The sequence below is a fragment of the Harpia harpyja genome, chromosome Z (genome assembly GCF_026419915.1).
Source record: "Harpia harpyja isolate bHarHar1 chromosome Z, bHarHar1 primary haplotype, whole genome shotgun sequence".
NCBI lineage: Eukaryota > Metazoa > Chordata > Aves > Accipitriformes > Accipitridae > Harpia > Harpia harpyja.
The window spans coordinates 89,251,674-89,267,749 of record NC_068969.1 but is presented as its reverse complement, the minus strand read 5'-3'; the positions used below and the strand labels follow the sequence as shown (position 1 = coordinate 89,267,749).

General features: G+C 37.5%; 1 protein-coding gene across 1 annotated transcript in view; it reads left to right on the top strand.

Moving 5' to 3' along the window:
• The window catches only part of ANKRD31 (ankyrin repeat domain 31), an 80,252-nt gene that overhangs the window by 41,679 nt on the left and 22,497 nt on the right, over positions 1-16,076 (top strand). Inside the window, exons 16-23 of the mRNA XM_052778496.1 lie at positions 2,536-2,730; positions 3,587-3,729; positions 5,479-5,638; positions 6,094-6,197; positions 6,970-7,051; positions 9,223-9,319; positions 12,464-13,520; positions 15,756-15,896. Of these exons, the coding sequence (XP_052634456.1) occupies positions 2,536-2,730; positions 3,587-3,729; positions 5,479-5,638; positions 6,094-6,197; positions 6,970-7,051; positions 9,223-9,319; positions 12,464-13,520; positions 15,756-15,896 (1,979 nt within the window). The remainder of the gene's footprint in view (positions 1-2,535; positions 2,731-3,586; positions 3,730-5,478; positions 5,639-6,093; positions 6,198-6,969; positions 7,052-9,222; positions 9,320-12,463; positions 13,521-15,755; positions 15,897-16,076) is intronic.

Sequence of the window (16,076 nt, the reverse complement as noted above, 5' to 3'; positions counted from 1 at the left end):
TTTAGACTAAAGTCAAGGCTTTTTCAGCTTCTCATGCCCAGCCAGCGAGAAAGCTGGAGGGGCACAAGAAGTTGGCACAGGACACAGCCAGGGCAGCTGACCCCAACTGGCCAACAGGGTATTCCATACCATGTGATGTCCCATCTAGTATCGGAACTGGGAAGTGGGGGCGGGAGAATCGCCGCTGGGGGACTAGCGGGCTGTTGGTCGGCGGGTGGTGAGCAATTGCACTGCGCATCATTTGTACATTCCAATCCTTTTATTATTACTGTTGTCATTTTATTAGTGTTATCATTATCATTATTAGTTTCTTCTTTTCTGTTCTATTAAACCTTTCTTATCTCAACCTACGAGTTTTACTTCTTTTCCCGATTTTCTCCCCCATCCCACTGGGTGGGGGGGCAGTGAGTGAGCGGCTGCGTGGTGCTTAGTTGCTGGCTGGGGTTAAGCCATGACAAGAAGGGAGGTACAAACAGCTTGCTGCTTTTCTTATAGTCAATCTGTGGAAAGAATTACTCATAGACCAATGTTGAAGTATTCAAATGTCTTTTTGAAAGAGGATATCCTTGAAGTTGTTGAGGTATGGCAGCCTAATCTAGTCTGATTGCCAGTTACTGTAATCTCTCCATCATACCTTTGTAAGTGTGCTGACTGGATTTTCTATTTGCCAAGCTCCTGGTCTTTCCTGCTCATGACCCACTTGGCAATGCATTCCATGGAGAACCAATATTTTGTGAGTCACATACCAATGTCCCGTTATGCTTTTGCAAATGTTTCCTAACAACCATGAAGAAAACTGTTGTGTATGACAACTTAACTGGAAAACTTTGCAATTATTTCTGTTCACTTACAGCCAATATTGCTAAGGGTCATTAATTTAATGGGCTGTTGTGTGCTTTTTTTTTCTCCCACATCTCTAAAAAGTCCCTAGGACATTCTCCCATGAATCAAGGGGAAGAAAAGGAAGAACCAGAAAGCAGTTGATTGCTGTGGGAGTTCAGACCCAGAAGCTTTTAGACAAAATACATTATCTTACAGAAAAGTAGATCTTGGATTGGAGGAGTATTTCAATAATGCAACCCCTCTGTGTGCTCTAGAATCTCAGTTTTCATTTAAAAAAGAAACTCTTTAGCTCTTCTGGTTGCCAATAGGGTGTGGGCCAGGCTGCCTGCTGACAGGTTAGAATAGCCTACTGTGAGCTCCATGCTGCCACAGTCTGGCTGTAGCAGTGCCCGAACAAGCAAGTTTAAAATTAGTATGGATATATCCTCACTATATGTCTGTCTTTAATATAGTTGCAGTATTTCTTTCATGTTCTTCCAAACAGTCTTGGATGATAAGCTCAGTAGTTTACCTTAAAGCAAACCTTGGAAATGCAGATTTTCCAGAAGGCAGGAGGAGCCTGAAGAAAGGCAGCTGTCAAATCATGGAAAATGTTTGATAGCAATGAATACTGATAACTGAAAATATTTGAGAAGACAGCTTGTCTGATGAGAAGAGGAAATGCTTGGGATGCAGCAATAAATTGTTCATAGGAATAATTAAAAAAACATGATTAAGAGTTGCAAAATGCTTGTTTAAAAACTTACACTTTCCCTTTTTTCGGATGAATTACAGATTTTAAGAAATCAGAGAACACAGTAAACTTAAAAAATCTGATAGCACAGTATTATAACAGCAGGAGTAGGAGTTAAAAGAAAGCTGACATGCATGATAGAGCTTTTGAAGATTTATACACCCTGTCTTTTTGGTAGCAGTTTGGGGGAGGGGGTTGTCATGTATCCAGAATCAGTACTTTTTCAATCTGTTTTTTTCTTTGTATGTCTTACAATTTGATATGTTTGTTACCTGAAGCCTCAGAATTAGGACCTGTCTGATGATCACATGATAAAATATAAAGTGGACGTTGTTCGCTTTGTGAACCAGTAAGAGAAGGATTAAATTAAGTTTGTTTACAATGTGTCCCATCCTGCACAGGCTTAATTAAAAGGCAGTTCAGCTATGTCACTAGACATTAATCAAAGATTTGTAATCAGTCCGAAGGACTTTTTCACATTGCAGCTGTAAAAATACCTTATGTAGAAACCTCTCTCTTCCCTGATACAGAATTAGGAACTGAAAAGAGGTGATGGTTAAGTCTTCACTTTTATATAAATACCTTTGTGTGTGTACTTTTTGTATTTAGCAGGCATGCGTGGTAACTTGAAAGCAGTCCATGGAGAAATGTAACATGCTCCCTACCTCTATACAGTATGAAACTTCAACCGTGTTACCTTTTTCATTGATCCCTAATTTATTGTACCCTTGTTAAGTCATCTAGATTTAAACCGTAAATTCTTTTGCGTAGGATCTGTTTGTTATCTTAGCTGTTACGCAGTACCTTCTAACCTTTTGATGTCAGTTAATGTTACTGAATAATTAAGGCAACAGCACTGCACACATTTACATTAATTCAAATGAGTTATGAAGCTTAATTCTTTGTTTATAATGAAACAGTTTTTTGTGGTTCCTAATGAACACCCAATATATATCTAGAATCCTCCCTATCTACCAGAAAAGAAGCTGTAATTTTACATGGTACCTATAAAACAAGAGCTGGGAGAAAGAAGAAAAAGAAGAGAAATGTAAAAGGGGAAACTCAGCTGCATATTGCCGCTAGAAGAGGAGATTTATCTTTGGTGAAAACTCTAATATCATCTGGAATTTGTGTCAATGAACAGGACTATGCAGGTTTGAAAATTACTCTCTTATGGGCTTGTTTTATAATACAGTTTTATATAATTTATAGTATATATGGTTTTATGTAATTTGTGTAATTTTAATATGATTATGGATTCTTGATTTATGATATAATTGTGAGGGGGAAAGGAAGTCATTCAACAAGTGCAAGCACAATCAGTGAATCCCTGGATTTTGTGTCTCAGCACGGAGCTAATGCAGCCTTTTTCTCAGCAGGGGCATTAATCAGGTCTTGCTCCTCTGCTGAAGAGCACATTTTCAGAGATTTGTACAGAAAGTGGACTTGAAGGTTCGGTGGGAGAACTAATGCTTATGACATGAATATATACGTGTGTGAAGCACATTCACACAAATCCTATTTCCTTAGGAAATAAGGACAAAAATCAGATGACAAGATTATTTTTAATTTTTTCTACCTAAATGTATAATGCATTTCTGGTTTTATAGTCTCAGAATGGATGATATTCTATTCTGGATGCCTGGCAGACTTGATATTATAAAATGCCACTGGGATTAGAAATCAGACTATTAATATTATGCTTCTGAGTTCTTAGAGTCTTTCTACTCCATTGTGTTTCTTCGGTTATTTTTAGTAACGTAGTAGAAAAGTAAACAATATTTTTCTGCTTAATATTGGATACATTTTTATTTAAAGTAAACTGAATTACACAGGAAGTAATTTACCTTGGCATTTCAAGATGATTGTTTGTATAAGATTTATCTTAAAGAGAGTAGTCCATTGCTTATAGTACAGCAAACACAGCAAAATGTATAATCACTAATCAGTGATCCCTGTGGATCTTTCCAAATCAGATGCATGCTGGATGTGTCATCTTGCTTTTATTAGGTTGGACAGCAATTCATGAAGCTTCCAATGGGGGATTTACTGAAGTCATCTTAGAATTACTGAAAGCCGGTGCTAATGTTAACAGCAGAAGTCTGGATGGTATTTTGCCAATACATGATGCTGTTTCTGGCAATTATTTGGAGGTACATTCTTCTTTTACATTAGATTTCTTGAGCCTGATTTCCAGCAGAAGGTCAGCAAAGCAAAATCCTGGTTTAAATAAGGAAAGTCAAAGTTACTAATACAATTTTAAGTGTAGATTTGCATTTAGGAAATAAACCAATATTCTTTAAAGTGATCAAAATTAAAGAAGGAAATATTTTTCAATAGTGAAAGTTGAAATTGTACAGTTAGTTGACTATTTCAGTCCAGCGGGCAAATCAGAAAAATTCAGAAGCTCCCCATGGTTCTCTCCCATGTATCAACCATTTTTTTCATTAACTGGTCCCTTCCAGCCCAAACCGTTCTATGGTTCTATAGAACAGAATAGACTATTTCAGCTGGAAGGAACCTACAACTACCATCTAGTCCCACTGCTCAACCAATTCAGCGCTGACCAAAAATTAAAGCATGTTATTAAGGGCATTGTCCAAATGCCTCTTAAACACTGCCAGGCCTGGGGCATCAACCACCTCTCTAGGAAGCCTGCTCCCATGTTTGACCACCCTCTCAGTAAATAAATGCTTCCTAATGTCCAGTCTGAACCTCCCCTGGCGCAGCTTTGAACCATTCCCACACGTCCTATCACAGGATCCCAGGGAGAAGAGATCAGCACCTCCCTCTCCACATCCTCTCCTCAGGAAGCCATAGGGAGCAATGAGATCACCCCTCAGCCTCCTTTTCTCCAAACTAGACAAACCCAGAGTCCTTAGCTGCTCCTCACAGGACATGCCTTCCAGCCCTTTCACCAGCTTTGTTGCCCTCCTCTGGACACATTCAAGGACCTTAACATCCTTCTTAAATTGTGGGGCCCAGAACTGCAGGCAAATAAATGTTGTTTTGGCACACCGACTTCCAGGGAACTGAGTGTAAAAAGGTAATGCCAGGTTGGCTCAAACACACCACTTCTATTCGTGTCAGAAGAGATGATATTGCATCACATTTATCTTTTCTGTGAGCAAAGATAAAATGAAGAGGATGGTTTCACAGGTCTGGTGCCAAACTATCAGTAGGGTTCTTGAAAACATGTAAGCTATTATTCAGTTTTGTGGGGGAAAACTGTTGGAGAAGATTCTGAACTTCTAGAGAGTATTCTCCTTCTGATACTTTCTGATATGTAACAGCACTCAATGTAAGAAAGAAGAAGAAATGCTAGAGATGAGAAATCATACATGTGAAAATTCTTTACCATCCAAGCTCTGACCTCGTCAACACTTTCATATGATATGAATTTTAGGGGGTATATGATTCAACTGATGACACTAATCTAATTTCCACATTTCACACTTAAGCAGACTTGCATGTGATTTGGAATTAGGAAAAAAATCATCAGTGCATGTAACCAAAAAACAAAACCACTATTAAATACTTTAAAAAAATCCACTTCTTTTCTGCACTTCGGTCGTAATACAATTGACCAATTCCTTTTAATTTAGTTGTATGAAGTTTTGTAGTTGCTCTCTATAACAATACCATAAAGATGGTAGGTTTAATGACAAGTTGTGAATTATTTGTGTATTTTAATGGAAAAATTAGAAGTGTAAGATACAAGTCTGTGTTGATAACAGCCAATTAAACTTGTTTGTTTCATTAGGATTGCAAGTGTAACAGGTTTTAGAGTATCTTACTTGTACCTTTATTATTTGTCATTTATGATAGATACAACACATACAGTTGTATTATAAGTCCACAACAAGAATTATCACTATACAAATAATAATAATATATAATAGGCAGTCAGGATTCTACTACAGCATGGAGCAAATCCCTATGAGAGGGATGGTTCAGGAAAAAGTGCTTTGGATGAAGCTTGTGATAATGAAATGAAAGAACTGCTGAAGTCTTACAGTGCTATGGACTCTGTACTTCCTGTTGAGACTGTTGAAGTTACAGGTATGTTGGGTTTGTAATGTAAATCATAGGATTACCCTGTAGTCTTAAGGAAAAACTGTACATCAGAATGCTGCTGATTTGCAGAGCTGCATATTGCCTGGCACTGATATCTTTAACTCTATTAACTACTGAATTTTATTTATTTATTTTCAGAAAATAGGATATATGAGTTCAGAGTTTTTTTCCCTGAGAGAACAACATATAGGGAATATTTGGCTCTTCAGATTTTTGTTATTATCCATATTTCCCTTCACAGGAACCTTGTGGTTTTGAAAGTGGTAGCTCTAAATACTTACTTCTTTATGCTACCTAAATTTGATCTCCTTTGCATATACAAGACATTTTTTTATGATGTGATCTGCCATTGCATCTTTGTAACCTATATTAGCTAATCTAACCTATTATGCTCCTGCAAATTCATTTTAAATTCAATTTATTTTTTCTTAATTGTGGAGAGAGGAAATGTCCTTCTAGGTCAAGAAGATCAAAACGTCATTGTTATGCCTGCTGTAAAAATGATGATGCATCTTTGGAGCCACAACATGAGAAATACAGTGTGGTAAGTATAGATAACAGAGTTTTGTTAAACTGCTTCATAATGTAGTACTGCATAGTGTCACTTACTGACTGAAAAACATAAAAATATCGTTTAAATAATTAACCCTTTAGAATGTATGTGAAAAACAGCATCATGCAGACGCTTACAGTATATAAACTGTGGTTTACAGTATATAAGTGTGTATATTATCACTTCTCTCTCTTCATGATTCCTGTGCACTTAGATTTATTGTGCAAACAGTAGCCAATACTTATATACATTTCTTATTGCCTATATGACTCGGAAAAAAGGTCAAGAATCCTGAGGCTTTTCATCACATTTCCAAAATGGCTCTTTGAAAGAGTAATGATTTTTCTTCATGATAATGAAGGTATTTAGAAATTTAATTTAAAACAGCAAGGAAGATTTTTGCACAAGTTGCATGTTAGGAAATCTCTTGCTGCTATTTGTAGGCTATGTCTACATTGTCTAGGTGATGATGTTATGGTGAAATTCACTGTCTAATCCCTGCAGTGTGCTCAGAGGTGGGACGCTGAGCATGGACTAGTTTGAATGCCTGGGCAAAACCAGGCTGTGACAGCCCCTTGCAGAGCATACCCTTGGCACTATGTATGTCTATCCTAACGGTGCCCCCATTGCCTTTACACAGTAATTCCATGCCGGAATTACTTGAATCTGCCAATATGTATCCTGCAGGCTATGCATCATGGTCTGTGTTTTATATGCTGCGCTTGGCTTTACTTCATGCTATCATTTCTGTGTTTGTTAACAGGAGTTTGTTGCTGCCATACAAGATGCAGAAGAGAAGCAAAAAGAACTGTTGCTACTTGAATTGAGAAATTTCAAAGATGCAGGTAGACATAAATTCAAGTTGTTTCACTTTTTTGGGCAGAGGGGGGAGGGGGGAAGGAATCTTTGGTAATATAGTTGTTTTTAAAATAGTATTGCACATAATGTATTTGAATATCTCCTCTGGAAAATACAGCTTCAGAGAGTAAGATTTTAATAACAGCTCCCAGGTAAGTGCAGTTCCTGAAGTATTTCCAGTTTACATAGGAATGAATATGATGACAAAAAGAGAACCATGCCACTTGGAGGCATACGTTTCAAGTCAACCTAATCATACAAAAAGGGATCATTAGATAAGAATGCGCACTGTTGGCAACATTATTCCGTTACAAGTACATGAGCCCCTCCACAATCAAGAACAGCTATGTCTGTATGTAAAGTAACAGATGCAGCATTTTTGTTCTAGTGCAGCTGGACTTTCAGGAGCCTAAAATAATTTATGAGGGAAAAAAGAGAAATCTTTAAGGCAGACACTGTGGATGATGGGCAGTTTCAGAAATGCTGGTGCCCGGAGGTGTAATTTGTTTTAGGCTATCAAATCTCAGTTTGGATTATCTCAAGGGCTTGCTAAGTGACACTGGCTTCCTAGGAGGTGACAATGCTCGTGCTGTGTAGCAGTTTGAGGCTATTGTGTCTCTGCCATGACTGTTCAAGTGGCAAAACTTGCTGCAGGAATGCCTTTGACCAAAGTGTCTCTCCCCAGATGCCCTTGCCATCTAGGCAGGACTGTTTACTTTGTAGCAGCTCATGCCCATGAAACAATTTTGCTTCCTGGCAGAAAGGAAGGGTTTTTTAAAAATTTATTTTCCTTAATATAGGTTGGCACTTTCAAATTATATTTAAAATAGTCAATTTATCCCTTTAAAAATAAATGTGAAATATGGAATTATGCAGATTTGTAGCTTCCAACTCAAATTTATGGCGTATGAACTGTTGATTAAAATCAACGTGTTCTTGAAAAATGTTTGACAAACAGATAGATGATACAATAGGCAGAAGCCTATAGGCGGAGATCGGTGCAATATCATAAATGAGCAAAATAAAACTATCAGACTTTTCCTGTTTAGGAATATGAGGGAAATGAACATGGTGATCTGTTACCACTACTGACAAAAACATTAATAATCTAGCATCTCTTAAACTAAATCATAGTTATTACTTGTGAAAAAGCACAAGACTGAACAAGAACGTAGAAGTACATTGACAAAATTATAACATAGAATAAAGTCTTCAAGGTATTTGCATGCAATACAGCCTACTGTAAATAGTAGATTCAAATTCCCTATTCAGCTGCCTTAATAAAACCAATATTTTCATGTTTTTCTATTTTGATAAGTAAGTAAATACTGGTAGATGCTATGAAACAGGTTTGGGGAAACATTTTATAAATGCCATTTTTAATCCTGTAATTTCCCATTTTTCATGATTATGGAAAGGTCGTATTTCCTGTTTTAGAATTTCAGATATTAGATTACATGTTTAGCATATTATCCCAGTGGTATCTGCTGGTCATGACTTCTGAGCTCTCCCTTATGTTATATGGCTAAGAGATATGGCATATAAAGAAGAATATATAATTTCTTTTCTTATTTTAGAAGAACATAGATAACAAACCCAGACAACTTATAATTACTTTAATTTTATAATATGGATTTGAAACTATGTGAAACTATGATACATGTGTTTTTACCATTATATGTAACTTGGAACAGTCTAAGCTCATTAAATTATTTTATAATACTTCAAACAGAAAGGTTTTAGCCACCTTCTTAAGATTGTGTAATTCTGCAGGTAGCCTCACATATAATTGTCCTATGTAGCTCCTTGCAACACAGAGAACTTCAGAAGTTTCAGTGCTGACCATCCAAAGGACAGTTCTTTAATCTGTCCTGTTCTCTTAGTAATTTCCTAGACAAGGCACTTGCACTTCAAAATTTTCCAGTACTCGGGCTATTTCCTTTTAAGTTAAACTTGTATTTAATTCTTTCTATGAAGAATTCCATTAAAAGTACTCTAATTGTAAAGGGCTATCAGTATGCATGACAGTATAAGGTACTGCTGTAACACTATTTTCATACTTTGGCTGTGTATTTGCTACATTAAAAATGTTATAACTGTAATTATTTTCTGCTGCTTTTTGCCATCATTATTTTGATTACGTTGAAATACTGGACAGATGTGTATATCCAAAGGCTGTCTCAGATGCAAGACACTTTGAATGAAATGCTTGAAAAACAGAAAACAGAAAGGGATACCCTTGCTAAAAAATACAGGTAGGTAGAATATGAGGACTGTATTTATATGAAGCTCTTCTTTATAGCAATAGTCACAGAGGTTGTTAGAAGGTTATCATTCAGTAGCGTGAAAGTAACACTATATGGTTTTCATTCAGATTTTGCAGAAGCATGATCCATATTGGCTTCAGTTACCTCCAGTAAGTGTTTACATCAAGGGAGAACTTCAGGGTTTAGTTAATGCATACTAATCAGTTACTGTGCACACAGTGAGCATTGAAATTAGGCAGTGAACATAAAAAAGGTGTGGAAAAATACCTAAGCAGAAATTAGGAAGTGGAGGTACTGAGCAATTAGAGTACTTTACAGCATCATGGAGGAAAGCAATAGCAACTCAGACACTGCTTTTAGTGTCACTGCTCCAGTTTTGTTTCTTTAGCACCCCTAGATTGGGAGTGTTCAACCAACAGCCCACAAGAGCCATTTAGAGCAATGGCTTGAAGCACGCTTGCAGTCATTCCTTTTTTGTGAGGATACCTCAAATGTGAGCTGGGAGTGCTCACCTCAGTGTAGGCATGGGCTATGTGAATCGTCAGCTTCCTGCTGCTAGGTCTCACAAAGCCTCTTTTTACTTCCTTCTAAGAGGGACTGCCTGAATGCTGGTCATGTGGTGAGTGCTCAGCTAGCAATGTAGCATCATGTTCAATGGATGCTTCTAGGCCACCTGACGAGGATGTCTACATATTGTTTGTGTGAGCAGTATTTGTTTGGTCATGTAAAAGCAACAGTGTACAGCTTTCAGGTAGTTCCATGGCAAAACATATAGGCTGGTTGACCAAAGAGACCGCAACATTTCTGTCACAGACCATTTTGCTGGGTATAAAATGTGAGATACATAGATCACACAGATAATAAAAAAAGAGAGGGTTTTATGTGAAGAAAAGTTAAGGTTCCAGATCATCCTTGTGAACAAACTACTGACTGAAGTAAGAAACTAGAACAGTAAAATTAATATCTACACAAACTTACCTGCCTTTTAATATTGAGAGTGAAACTGTGTTCCAGAGCAAAGTGATAAATATTTCTGGGTATTGCAGATACCCTGCAGCTAATGCAACAGCTGTCCTTCAACACTAATGAGCTACATGCCAATTTTTTTTAACTAATTAGCATGTAAGCTTTTGTCACACGATACATAAATGTACAGATCAGGAGGCATCACCACATTTTCCATCTTTCTGTTGTTCAGTTAGTTGGCCCAGGGAGAGATACTACTAACATTTTTCCATTTTGTCCTGGTTTCAGCTGGGATAGAGTTAATTTTCTTTCTAGTAGCTGGTATAGTGCTATGTTTTGGATGTGGTATGAGAATAATGTTGATAACACACTGATGTTTTTAGTTGTTAGTAAGTAGTGCTTATCCTAAGTCAAGGATTTTTCAGCTTCTCATGCCCAGCCAGCAAGAAGGCTGGAGGGGCACAAGAAGTTGGGAGGGGACACAGCCAGGGCAGCTGACCCAAACTGGCCAAAGGAATATTCCATACCATGTGACGTCATGCCTAGTATATAAACTGGGGGGAGTTGGCCGGGGTGGGGCAGATTGCTGCTCGGGAACTAACTGGGCATTGGTCAGCGAGTGGTGAGCAATTGCGTTGTGCATCACTTGTTTCGTATATTCCAGTTCTTTATTATCAATATTAATACATCATCATCATTATTTTCTTCCTTTCTGTCCTATTAAACTGTCTTTATCTCAACCCATGAGTTTTACCTCTTTTTTTTTTTTTTTTTTTTTTTAATTCTCTCCCCCATCCCACTGGGCGGGCAGGGGGAGTGAGCAAGCAGCTGCGTGGTGCTTAGTTGCTGGCTGGGGTTAAACCATGACACATTTCTGTCTGTTCCTTTGAAGATATTAAGATGTATCTCTCACCTAAGAAAAATGAGGAAAAAAAAGCGTCATATTTGTTAGTGGCTGTATGTTACTTTGACTTCATCATTTTAGTCATGCTATCTTTGCCTCTTCAGTTGCAGGTTCTTCTGTATCTGTATAGCAATAAAGCAACAAAACTTCCCTGAAGAAACACTGCTAGAAAAGTGTGTGGAGCCTCACTGGCCTGTTGAGTCCATAGTTGTCCAGGCTTACTCATATCAGTGATTGACTATACGCTGATATGTTGATTGTATCATGGATTCTAAACACATGTGATAGCAAGCAATATCACAGTACAGACACCAATACGTCATGCTGTGGTTTGGCTGTCCGTGTTCTGCACCAGCTAGTCTTGCTGTACCTCTGTCCTTATGCCCTCAACAGTCTCTCTGTTCCAAGACTGGGATGGTGTTACTTGCATGGCATCTCTGCTGTGAGTGGAGTTAAAAGCAAACCATGCTGCTATTCCTTTTCCCATGCCTTGTGGTAGTCCCCTGTCTTTCCAGCATGGTGCCAGAGTGGTAGTCCAATCACTTGTCTCATGAGGGGGAATTAGGAGAAAAGAGTATTACGCTGGGCTGGTGGCTTCTGTGCCAAAGGAATTGGGGAAAATAAAGAATTTGCTTCCAGTAGGAAGGAGGTAAAGTCCCCTAGGGAAGGAGTCTCACAGGGAGACCAGCTTAGCTAGGGAGCAGGGTCTGATGAAGGGAGAGACATTCCCAAACTAACATAGAACATCCTAAACTGTTCTGTCCACTTTTCTCGATGGTCATGTGTTATTATTACAGTTGTGGCTTCACAAAATGTTTTGTTGTGTACACTGTAAAAAATTTCTGATAGTATCATCCTTTAGTAGCTCATCCTGAACTCATTTTTAAAGGCTCCAAATTAGAGCCACAAAGGCATTGAATTCAATGAACTATTGTGATTTGTGGTGATAAAAGAGCAGCCAGTGATAATACAGACCCAGTTTTGATTCTATGAATTGAGGGTGGTATAGGAGGACAAGGCTATTACTGAAGTTTTGATGCTTTGCAACCTGCTTCTAGATGGGATTCTGCAGTTTGTTGTGCATAAGCCTGGGATCTGAACTATAAACTTTATACATGATAAAAACATTGTTCAAATTTTAGGTGTTGGCAGAGTCCTTTGAAACATATTCATGTTCTTAGTGTGTTATGTCTATTAAACTGTTTTTATTTTGTGTTTACAGTAACTCTGGTGTCCTTATTACTTTTTTTTATTTTCTGTAGGGCTTCAGTGGAGTCTTTTAAAAAAGGAGCACTGAGGAAACAATTAGTTAACCTTGCTTCTAGGCAAAAGAGTCTGTTGACTGTTGCCCAAAACCAGGAAGAATTAGTCCAGAAAATAAAAAATTACAGAAGAACAAAGCAAGTGTTCGGTGCATCATGTTCAGAGAAGCAAATCTCAGACTTAGTTATTTCCCATGGAAATAATAAAAGACAAAGTTTAACTGCTGATGAAATCATGTGTCCTGATGTAGTTACATTTAGTGTGGGACTTGGTACCAGCATGCCTAATGGAAACAGAGTAGAAGCACATCTCTCTTTAGAAAATGGATTTGCAGCTCAGGAATGCAGCCAACATCCACACATCTGCTTGGATGAGACAGGAGCAAATAAAGGAGCAATTAGAAGCAAAGAGGCTTCTGATCATGCTTTGGCATCCAAAAACAGGGAAAGAGAATATCCCTTTGACAACATGTCAAAGCTGACAAATGCTGTAGAAGTGGTGCAGTTGCCTTCAGAACCTACCGTTTCCACTGCTAAAACAAAGTGCTCACAGCAAAAAGACATTGATTGTGTAGCAATTACAGAACAAGGAAACAAGTCTTTGAATCCCACTTCAGTGACCAACGCATTAAATATTGTAGAACCCCGAAGCACTGTTGTCAATAAAAATGTCTGTCAGCCAGGCAGTGACTGCCAGCAGGTTCTTACAGATGAGGGTCTACACAGATATGTAAATAAGAAAGAAGCTTTCCAGCAGCAGCAGCAGCAAGTAATTTTGTCAACATCTACAAAAAACTTCCCTAGTACTCTGCAGCAAATGATTTTTCAGAGTAGTGAGAACTCATTTAATGCCAACTTGGTGCTTACAAATCTTACCTCAAATACAGATTATCCAGTAAACCTCAGTGAGAAGTCTTCCCAGAGCTATAGTAATCAGGAATGTGAAGAAAAACAAGTGAGGTATGGAAGAAAAAATAAGAAAAAGCTTCAATTGTTAGATCTACTTGAATTGGGAAGGATTAAGCCAGGAGAAAATGTTTTAGAATTCAAACTGCAGGTAATTGTTGAGATATAATAATGTTAATATCAGCATATAATGAAAAAAAACCTCACTAAAATGGGGAAACAGCAGTTCTTGTGGTTTAGTCTACATCTTCAGCACTTAGTATTGAAAATTTCTATTCATTGGTTACAGATAATCTTTTATGAGCTTTAAAGGAAAATGCTATGGATGACGTCTTCTGTCAGCCCATAATTTTAGCACACAGAATATTGCATATGTAAAATTTGTGTTTAACTTTGCATTATCAGTTTGTTAACATTTCCAGTACTAGAACCAGAGTGGAATTGTTGGTTGGTCTACATTGTGTAACACCTGATTTTCATATTGGAAGGAGTGGGAATGTTAAGGTTTTTATGACTTAATGTGATTCTTGGAAGCAACTGTCAAGTCCCTCAAATAAAGAAATGTGACATCAAGGATTTCATAGTGCTGTGATAGACGTGAATATATGCAAAATTACTTGCTTACATGCCAGCTGGTTCTGTAGTTTCCAGTCTGGTATGAACCATATTGGAAAAAAAAAAAAAAAAGAAACCTTGTTTTTTAATACAAAAGCATGTCCCTGTGCATCCCTCCAAATACAGAGTGGATTTGCAAGGCACCTGCCAGGGGACTAGCTTGGTATTGAGCAAATGATGAAATTATTGGCTGAATTCCCAGCTGCGAGGTTGTTAATTTCCAGGGCAACATATTGATTAAAACATGAAAGGTTCTTTTCAGCCAACTCACCAGGTGTAGTTAATGTAGAACAGCCTCCTTTTTCTGCACCTATAATCTGTTTGGGAATGCTTTTCTGCTGAGAGTGGCCATTTCATGTGGTCTTGTGTTTCGTAACATAAGGCAGTGTAAGTCACACGTCTCTATGTTGGGCCATGTCATAGGTATATACCCATGCTTCTTTTCTTTAAAGGATATGTAATATTACTCTGAACCTCAAGGTGACTAAATGGAAGGATGAAGAATTCAGTATGCTTACTCTCATTTCTAAAGACTGTTATCTGTGATATTGGGTTAATGCATGTCGATCTTAAGAAATTATAACCCTGTATTGAAATGTTGATGTTTGCAGTGTAGAGAAGTCAGTGATTTTTACTAGAATGAAAATGACACTCATTTATGTTTTGGAAGACAGTGCTATAGAGATTGAAGTTTAGAAGCCAGTGTTGCATTGCAAAGAGGAGATGATCAGTAAAGTTTCCTTTTTTATCATTATAGAGATGTACTTGATAACAACATACAGCTAGTACATAGTCCTTACTTAAAATTAGCTTTGGGCAGGCAGAATGCAGTTTTTGAACACTGTAGACCTAAGCTATGAAACTGAACTGGATTGAGTGTTCATCAAAGTATTTGGGTTAAAAATCTTAATTTGGATTCTTATAGACACCCCAAGCCAGTTGATATGGTAGGAGGCGGTTCAGCGTTTGCTGGTGGATCATTCTCTTATTCTGATTGTTTAACCTCACGCATGCTAACCAACCTTACTAAGTTCTAACATAGTTTATCAACAGCTAATTTTTGCATTATTTAGCTGTGTTAGCCTAACTGAGACTAGTATAACAAAACCATAATTTACTGAACTATAAAGTATAAGCCGTGCTTCAGGAGGTGCATATATGTTGCAGAACTGGGCTGTATTAGCATTATCAAAGAGGCAGTAACAATAAAGTCTTCTATTCTTAATTTTGCATAAGATAAGGCTGTCAGGTTCCTCCTAAAACATTTAAGTGATGTCCCTTGACATAAAGTCAAGTGAAGTTTTTATGCAAATATGTTTAATCTTTGAATCATTGATGGAATTTCACTGTGACTTGCGTTTGTTCCACACATATAAGGCAGTTTGCATTTGACAACAGTTTCTTGTTGCACAGACTTGCCTCCTGCAAGTTCCTGAGTTCACTGTGGCAAGTTAATTTATTCACAGCCTTGTTATGTCTAAGAGGAACTAAGATGCAAATACAGTTCTTGATAAACACACATAGGGAGATTTGTCCTCTGACAGTGGTGTCTGTGTGGCCAAAACATCTTATTCTGGTGGAATAAATCATCCTATTTTACATAGTACAGTTTATGATAGTGGCATTAAATACTTTAACTTTTTTCAGAGAAAAACAGAATTAGCTGCAACTTTTCAGCTATATTGTTCTTCAGCTTTTTTTTATGTTTTAAGGATCTTAATTCAGATTTGTTAATTTATGAGTTGAAAATTATTTAATTTTTCTTTTTCAGGAATTTAGTCATAAAGCCACGCTCTTAAACAATGGCAAGATCAGAACCAGCAAGAGACAAATACTGCAGAATCCAGAGCAGTGGGTGAAAGACCTACTAGGAAGTGATATTTCTGTGACATGGAAGTATGTGTGGAATAAGGTAGGCCTGATTTTACTCCCCAAAATAGCAATAATAAATGGCAATAACAAATTTCACTAATCTGGGTCTCCTTACTGTTCTTAAAGCAAAAGAGGGTACAAGCGTAAATTTTAAAAAGTCTTCTTGCTCTTAATGAATAAGCAGCTAAGACAGAGCTACATAGCTGAGCTGTACAGTGAT